Source organism: Cebus imitator, unplaced genomic scaffold, assembly GCF_001604975.1.
Source record: "Cebus imitator isolate Cc_AM_T3 unplaced genomic scaffold, Cebus_imitator-1.0 Scaffold9, whole genome shotgun sequence".
NCBI classification, from domain to species: Eukaryota; Metazoa; Chordata; class Mammalia; order Primates; family Cebidae; genus Cebus; species Cebus imitator.
In genome coordinates, this window is record NW_016107324.1 from 3,549,371 (window position 1) to 3,558,351 (window position 8,981).

Below are 8,981 nucleotides of genomic sequence, written 5' to 3' on the forward strand. Positions count from 1 at the left end.
TTCCCTCCCTCCTCCAAGCCGCTGCCAGGCCGGGGGTGAGGCTGCACCTCGGTCTTCATCCCAACGGTCGCGCCTGGGGCGGGTCTCTCCCCAATCAGCTTAGAGGGATCCGCGGCCGGGCTGGCGGGGCGCGGGGTTGGGGGTGTGGGGAGCAAGGAACCCGGCCCTGCTTACTCGGCGGGACCGCGTTTCCCCCACCCTCGGCGCTTCCTTCTGTGAATGTGAATGGAACTAAATGCTCCTTTCTCTCCCTCAATGGCCGGCCAGGGGAATTCAAATGCGGTCTTTGGGAGCTCGGTATGGGTCTGGACCTTGGTTTTCAGAGCCTGCGCGTCCAAGGTCGCGAGTCTTCCCCGAGGGAAGTGACAGCTGCGGCGGTGCGGGAGGCCCTTCCTAGGTCGTTGAAAGCCACTTAAGGAATAAAGGCCCCCGAGAGAGCAAAACGACCACCCGAAACCGTGGAAGTGTTGGGGGTGCCGGGCCCAACACGCCCACGTGTCACCGCCGGGGACTCACGAGGAGCCTCTTCCCAGCGCTCAGGGAGGTGCCCGTTTCGTCCCCAGGTGTCAGGAACCGACGCCCACCAGGTGCACCAGCGGCTCAGACGCCGCCTTCGGGCGGGCTGGGCTTCTCCGAACTGGGAGCGGAGAGTAAGGGGCTCGACCCAGGACGCGAGTCCTGCCTTCTAGGCTCGGGTTCATGTGCGCGCGGAGGGGCGTATCTGGGGACCCTGGGTAGCACATGTGTCCGGCTTTTAGCTCCCCGACTCCGTACTCCTGGAGCGGCAATAGTGCCGGCCCTGAAAAGCCAGCAGCGAGCGCTCTCCAACAGGGTCCCGGGGAGCGTTTGGAGAACTGATGAGTTAAGTGCGCGACCCCAGGGGACAGGGGTGACGAATCGAGAGTCCGCCAATGGCTGCGGTGGGCGGGGAGAAGACGCCGCGGGGATCTGCGTGGGCCGGGTCCCTTCCCCACCCTCGCCCTCTGGATGCCCCGCGGCCCCGCCCGCCCTCTTAAACCTGGCTCAGCCCTCGGGGCCCGCCCGAAGTCTACCGAGCCCGAGTGGCCCTGCAGCGTCCTGGAGGTGTCTGCTCCGCCGCAGCGTTCTCGGAGGTGGTGTCGGAGGTAGGCACAGGGCAGGGCGCGCCTGGGGCAGGGGACAGTGGTCTTCTGGGGCCGCTGGGGAGGGCGGCAGCAGTCGCTGGCGCAGTTCGTTTTGGATGCTCGTTTTGCCTCACGGGAGCTTTGAATCCCAAGTTGCAGATCCCTGAGGTCGGAGGAAGCCAAGAGCGGGGCGCCTTTGGAGGATCGGGAGGAGACTGGCTGCTGCCTGCGTCCTGGCTGACCTCTTCTCCTGACCCCGTGTTCTTTAATTTCTGAGTCACGACCCTGGTTGGTTTTCTTATTGGGCTCATTGATCTCAAGACCGGCCGGCCCTGAAGGGGCTTCATTCTTCAGCCTCGGTGAACTTGCTGCCTGTCCATTAAAACGCCATCCTTTCCCGGCGGCGCGGGGCCGGTAGGACAGGCGGTCGCCGGGGCTCTTCTCTCCCATCTGGCCGGGGCCCGTCCAAGCGGCTCCGGAGGAGCGACCCCAGGCCCGAATAGTCCTGGTAGAATGACTGAAGTTTCCGAGGGACCGAGGGAAAACAGGGTTCTGGAGGCGCATCCTAGGGCAGCAGACGGCGGCGCGCCCTTCCCTTGCGGGCAGTCAGGACCGCTGGGCCGGAGCAGGTCGTGGGGTCCCTGGACCTGCCCGGTGGCTCAGGGAGCGCGTCTCCATCTGCGGGGTGCGACCCCGGCTCGTCGGCTCCTCCCTCCCAGCTGAGGGCCCAGGAGCGCCTGAAGCTGTCGCCTGCTCCATTGCCCTCCCGCCTCCTGAGCTCCGCTCCAGACCCAGCCTCGGGGTTGGGAGGGCCCTGAGGCTCAGACCCTGCAAAAGAGTTTTGTTGGGCGGAGAAGAAGGAAGGAGAGAGAACTTCAACAGGTTTTGCTGGAACCGGGTTGGGGCCGAAAGCGGAGAGCGGGTGTGTGGAAGCAGCCGGGCTTGAGGAAGGGAAGACCGAGGCGACACTAACCTGGAATTTAGAGTCAGGCGGGTTCCCGGCAGATTTTCGTTTGGGGCTTTTTGTGTTTGCTTCTATTGCTGTTTTTTCGTTTTGTCTTAATTGCGGGAGAGGGTTGGCGGGATCCGACTGAGAGGTTTAGCCTTTTCCCTTGGGCCCGGGGCTGGCTCAGGTGGAGGGAGCAGGCCGGGAGGTGCGGGCTGGACCCCGGGCAGGGCCCGCGTGGTGTCGTCAGCGGTGCCCACTTTTCCGCAGAGCCTCCTAGCACGCGGGCCCGGGATGGCTCTTCCCCGGCCAGGCGAGGCCGCCCCTCCGGACAAGGTGTGCTACCTCCCCGAGAGCAGCCCGCAGAACCTGGCCGCGTACTACACGCCTTTCCCGGCCTATGGACACTACAGAAACGGCCTGGCCACCGCGGAGGAAGACTTCCAACCCTTCCGGCAGCTGGAGGCCGCCGCGTCTGCTGCCCCGGCCATGCCCCCCTTTGCCTTCCGCATGGCGCCTCCCGTGCTGAGCCCGAGTCTGGGCCTACAGAGGGAGCCTCTCTATGATCTGCCCTGGTACGGCAAGCTGCCACCGTGGTACCCAATTCCTCACGTCCCCAGGGAAGTGCCGCCCTTCCTGAGCTGCAGCCGCGAGTACATGGGGGCCAGCGGTGAAGATCTGGGCCACCAAATCACTGGTGGCCGCAACGAGAGTGACCCGTGTTGTGGACCCGAAACTTTCATTCCACCGCCCCCTGTGGATGCCTCTCTGTTACCTGATGGGCTGAGGACCTCGCAGTTCTTACCTTGCTCACCCAGCAAGCAGCCTGAGGATGGTCCCAAACCCTCCAACCAAGAGAGGACGTCGCCTGCCCGGTTCCACTTCACGGAGGAAGATCTGCACTTCGTTCTATACGGGACCACTCCCAGCCTGGAGCACCCAGCCAGCCTGCAGCATGCGATTTCAGGGCTCCTGGTCCCCACAGACAGCTCTGGTAAAGGGAGCCCACACCATCTGGGAGTTGAATTGGATGGGAATGCACGTGGGAGCAGCGGGAGTGGGAAAGAGGCACTTCCAGGTGGAGCTGAGTGTGTAGAGCTTGTGGGGGAGAGGTACCTCCGTGAGAGCCAGGGTCGGCTAGGCTCACTTCTGAGGCCCTGATTGCTTAACTGCATGACCAAGGTTGGTTTCAGTGAGAGCTAAGGACCAAGAGAGAAATGGTTCATGCAGTGAACTCCCACGCGGGTTCAGATTCTGTGGTAACATGCAATGACAGCCTTCCAGCAGTTCACACCTAAGAGTCCCCTCTCAGCCAGCTACCTTTACCTCATTCCAGCATTAACTCCGATCCTTAAATCCCTTAAATTTGCCTAATGGGGTTAATTACATAACCTTGCATGAGGCTGTTCTGAGTTTCAAATGAGAAATTGTGTATGGAATTGCATAGAGTGAGATCGTAAATGGACAGCTCATGTAAAATGAGGATGGAAAAATAGAAATGACAAATAAACATCAAACTGGGATGATGGTTACCTCTAGGGAGTTAAGGAGGAAAACACCTTATAAAAGCACTTCATAATACATTTCTAACAAAAAACTGTTTAAAACTGCCTTTTACTAGGATCTGATTCTCCTCCTCAAACTCTGGATAAAGACTCCCTTCAACTTCCAGAAGGTAGGCAGAAGTCCTTGCGTGAATTTCTTCCCTGAACTCACACAGAGTCACCCTCCTCATTCTTTCCTGCCTGGGCTTTCCCCCAGGTCTGTGCCTCATGCGGACCGTGTTTGGTGAAGTCCCACATTTCGGCGTGTTCTGCAGTAGTTTTATTGCCAAAGGAGTCAGGTTTGGGCCCTTTCAAGGTAAAGTGGTCAACGCCAGTGAAGTGAAGACCTACGGAGACAATTCTGTGATGTGGGAGGTAAATCTGTTTCTGGTGGCTGTGCTGCTGAAAGTGGGGCGGGAGACGAGGAGGGGAAAGCCTTGGCCTTTGCCACTCTGGGAGAGTCCTGCTGAGAGAGAGGGGACATCCAGGGCAGATATCTGGGGCTTGTTCCCTGTAAAGGGAAGGAAGGGCTAGTGTTTGCTCCATGAGGTTAGCACCTCTGCATGAATTCTGTGTTTTGCGGGTGCCTTAGGTCATTTTAGTCTGGAAGATTAGCTATGGAATAGACATTTAAAGAATCAATACATTATATTATATTTATAGACAAAACCAAATGCTTTAGATATTATAGAGTGCTGAAAGTTTTAAAATTCAATATTATTCTCTTATAAAATTAGTCAAGGATTTAAAAAAAACAACAACAGATACTCTTCAAGATCTAGTGATGATATATTAGGGACATGCTGGTGGGACTGCAGTTTGTCACCTGCAAGAGAAAACCATTTGTCAGAATGTATCAGATACCTTAAAATGCTCAAAATCCCTTGACCTTGAATTTCTACTTCTAGAAATAAAGTATAGGAAAATAATCTGAAATCAAGGCTATGTGGTATATGTTAATTCCAGGGTTGTTTATAATAACAAAACATTGGAGACAGTGAAATTGCCAGCAGCAGAGAAATAAATAATTTTTCTTTTTTTTCCTTCTTGAGATAGAGTCTCTGTCTGTTATCCAGGCTGAAGTGTAGTGGCACGATCTCAGCTCACTGTGACCTCTGCCTCCTAGAAATTCTCCTGCCTTAGCCTCCCGAGCCGCTGGGATTACAGGCATGTGCCACCATGCCCAGCTAATTTTTGTATTTTTAGTAGAGATGGGGTTTCACTATGTTGGCTAGGCTGGTCTTGAAATCCTGATCTCAAGTGATTCTTCCCCCTTGACCTCTAAAAGTGTTGGGATTATAGGTGTGAGCCACCACGCCCAGTCTTGAATGAAATCATTTGTAGCTCCATCAATATGCATGAAAACTAAGTGGGGGTAAAATCAAAACTGTTGTGTTTAAGTGGTGGAATTCACTGTAACCTTTTGGTTTCACTTACCTCTGCTTATGAAATTAACATATGCTCACTACAGAAATTTGGGAAGCAAGAAAGTGATAAAAGAATCTTTAAGAATGAATCACATTAGGCAGGCTCAGTGGCTTACACCTGTAATTCTAGCACTTTAGGAGACCAAGGTGGGAGGATCACTTGAGCTCCGGAGTTTGAGGCCAGCCCAGGAAACATAGTAAGGCCCTGTCTCTACAAAAAATTTTTTTAAAAAATTAGCCAGGTGTGATGATGCATGCCTGTGTAGTTCCAGCTACTCAGGGGTTAAGGTGGGAGGATCACTTGAGTCCAGGAATTCGAGGCTACTGTGAGCTGTGATTGGGCCACTGCACTCCAGTCTGGGCAATAGAGTGAGACTCTATCTCTTTACAAAAAAAATGTGACATTACCTAGAGAGATGTCCTTAAACTAACAAATCTACATTGGTGTTAGTAGATTTATAAACTACGTGTAATGATGTAGAAATCTGAATAATAGGCTGGGCGCGGTGGCTCATGCCGATAATTCCAGCACTTTGGGAGGCCGAGGCGGGAGGATCACCTAAGGTCAGAAATTCAAGACCAGCCTAACCAACATGGAGAAACCCATCTCTATTAAAAATACAAAAAATTAGCTGTGCATGGTGGTGCATGCCTGTAATCGCAGCTACTCAGGAGGCTGAGGGAGGAGAATCGCTTGAACCCAGGAGACAGAGGTTGCGGTGAGCTGAGATTGTGCCGTTGCACTCCAGCCTGGGCAACAGAAACTCCCATCTCAAAAAAAAAAAAAAATCTGAATGATAGAAGTCTATTTGGTGGACTCAAATGTGAGATTTGGGTTATAAGTTCTTCAAAGTTCATTTTGTAGATTCAAAATTAAAAAGTACAGTACAAACTTCATGTCTTACTTCATTTAGATCTTTGAAGATGGTCGTTTGAGCCACTTTATAGATGGAAAAGGAGGTATGGGGAATTGGATGTCCTACGTCAACTGTGCCCGCTTCCCCAAGGAGCAAAACCTAGTTGCTGTGCAGTGTCAAGGGCATATATTTTATGAGAGCTGCAAAGAGATCCACCAGAACCAAGAGCTCCTTGTGTGGTATGGAGACTGCTATGAGAAATTTCTGGACATTCCTGTGAGCCTTCAGGTCACAGAGCTGGGGAAGCAGCCACCTGGGCCCTCTGAAGGTGAGTGCTCAACTTGTCTCGCCCGGTGAGGGCATCCCACTAGAAGGACTGGGCTCTTTTCCACAAACCCTCCATGTGCAGCTCCTCTCCCCCAAAGGCTAATGCAGAGGATGAAACAGGGGGGTCTCTAACCAGGGGGCAGTTACCCAGGTGAAGAAAAGCATCCTCGGCCGGGCGCGGTGGCTCAAGCCTGTAATCCCAGCACTTTGGGAGGCCAGGCGGGTGGATCACGAGGTCAAGAGATCGAGACCATCCAGGTCAACATAGTGAAACCCCGTCTCTAATAAAAATACAAGAAATTAGCTGGGCATGGTGGCGTGTGCCTGTAATCCCAGCTACTCAGGAGGCTGAGGCAGGAGAATTGCCTGAACCCAGGAGGCGGAGGTTGCGGTGAGCCGAGATCGCACCATTGCACTCCAGCCTGGGTAACATGAGTGAAACTCCGTCTCAAAAAAAAAAAAAGAAAAGAAAAGCATCCTCAACTTCCCAAGGCTGTGGAAGCTGCTCCTATTCATAAAGATACCTGTTCTTTGGCCAGGCACAGTGGCTCACCCCTCTAATCCCAGCACTTTGGGAGGCTGAGACAGGCAGATCACCTGAGGTCGGGAGTTTGAGACCAGGCTGACCAATATCTAGAAACCTCATCTCTACTAAAAATACAAAATTAGCCAGGTGTGGTGGCGCATGCCTGTAATCCCAGCTACTCGGGAGGCTGAGGCAGGAGAATCGCTTGAACCCAGGAGGCAGAGGTTGTGGTGAGCCGAGATTGTGCCATTGCACTCCAGCTTGGGCAACAAGAGCAAAACTCTGTCAAAAAAAAAAAGATACCTACTTTTCCTCCCACCCCAAGAATAAAAGAAAGTGAGATAAATGGATGTAACCTCTGCCGTGGTGAGCCAGTTTCTGATTCATCTCTGCCCAGGCTAATGTAGCTGAAGTGAAATCACTAGAGCTGTGTTTTTCGAATGGCACGTTGCAGAGTTGCATGTCTTAGTGGGGTGGGAAATCAATTCAGTGGCTGAGACCCACATTTCTTAAAAAAGAGAATAAGCATAGAGTAGAATAGAAAATATTGATGGGAATCACTTGGGGATGTGTATGTATGCTGGGTGTCAATATAAAATACATTGCCTACTATGGGTCTCAGGCAAGTTGGAGAAATATTGAGCTGGACTCTCACTCTCAAACTTTATGTGGGAAGGAATACCGGGGGAACTTCACAATGCCGGTTCTCATTCAGGGTAGGGGCCCAGGATTTGGTATTTTTATCAATTTCCAGGGAGTGCTGCTAGTCCTGGTCCCTGGACCACAATAGAGTAGGAAGGAGCTAGAGATCCACCAGCCCACTCTAGAGACGGTGGAATTTGCATGTTAAATAGCTCTCCGAGTGATTTCTAGATACACTAAAGTTAACTTTAGTGTATCTAGAAATCACTCGGAGAGCTATTTAACATGCAAATTCCACCTAACTTGTTAGGTGGGACGAGATAAATGTAAATCGCTGTAAATAAGAGAGAGGGCAGGCCTGGCATGGTGCCTCACGCCTGCTATCCTAGCACTATGGGAGGCCAAAGTGGGTGGATCACTTGAGGTCAGGAGTTCAAGACCAGCCTGGCTAACATGGGGAAACCAAAAATACAAAAATTAGCCAGAGGTGGTGGGAGGTGCCTGTAGTCCCAGCTGCTAGGGAGGCTGAGGCAGGAGAATCATTTGAACCCAGGAGGCAGAGGTTGCAGTGAGCCAAGATCATGCCACTGTACTCCAGCCTGGGCAACTGGGCATGGTAATCCTGTAATCCCAGGATTTTGGGAGGCTGAAGCAGGCAGATCATAAGGTCAGGAGTTCAAGACTATCCTGGCCAACATGGTGAAACCCCATCTCTACTAAAAACACAAAAAAATTATCTGGGCGTGGTGGTGCACCCTTGTAGTCCCAGCCACTGGAGAGGGTGGGTCTGGAGAATTGCTTGAACCCGGCTGGGAGGCAGAGATTGCAGTGAGCCGAGATCACACCATTGCACTCCATCCTGGGTGACACAGAGTGAGACTCCATGTCAGAAAAAAAAAGAAGTGAATTGCATCTGCATGCCTCTTTTGTTTTCCTGCTAGACTGAGATGCTTTGGGGCAGGTAATAACCCTAAACATCTTAGTATCTTCTGCTCCTGGATCCCAGTGTGTACCGAATATGAGGAAGACGTTAGAATTAAATTAGGAAAAGCTGCTTAGGGACGAGATGAAATAAGGCACGGGGGTAAGGCAGAGGGAGTGCAGTGGTGTGATCTCTGCTCCCCGAAACCTCCGCCTCCTGCCTGCCTCAGCCTCCTGAGTAGCTGGAATTACAGGCATGCACCACCACACCCAGCTAGTTTTTGTATTTTTAGTAGAGACAGTTTCACCATGTTGGCCAGGCTGCTCTTGAACTCCTGGCATCAAGTGATCCTCCCACCTTGGCCTCCTAAAATGCTGGGATTACAGGCATGAGCCACCATGCCCCGCCTTTTTTGAGAGATGTTTTCACCATATGTATTGAATTATTACCATGTTTATAACTTTGATGTCTCAGTAATACTCTTCTGGAAATTTATTATTGAGAAATAGTCTAAGGCCGGGCGCGGTGGCTCAAGCCTGTAATCCCAGCACTTTGGGAGGCCGAGGCGGGTGGATCACGAGGTCAAGAGATCGAGACCGTCCTGGTCAACATGGTGAAACCCCGTCTCTACTAAAAATACAAAAAATTAGCTGGGCATGGTGGTGCGTGCCTGTAATCCCAGCTACT

The 8,981-nt window shown here is 52.4% G+C and overlaps 1 protein-coding gene across 1 annotated transcript in view; it reads left to right on the forward strand.

Annotated features, from left to right (window-relative positions):
- Positions 1–966: 966 nt before the first annotated feature.
- The window catches only part of PRDM14 (PR/SET domain 14), a 17,966-nt gene continuing 9,951 nt past the window's right edge, over positions 967–8,981 (forward strand). Inside the window, exons 1-5 of the mRNA XM_037744100.1 lie at positions 967–1,124; positions 2,320–3,043; positions 3,671–3,724; positions 3,811–3,968; positions 5,935–6,205. Of these exons, the coding sequence (XP_037600028.1) occupies positions 2,344–3,043; positions 3,671–3,724; positions 3,811–3,968; positions 5,935–6,205 (1,183 nt within the window). The 5' untranslated portion in view covers positions 967–1,124; positions 2,320–2,343. The remainder of the gene's footprint in view (positions 1,125–2,319; positions 3,044–3,670; positions 3,725–3,810; positions 3,969–5,934; positions 6,206–8,981) is intronic.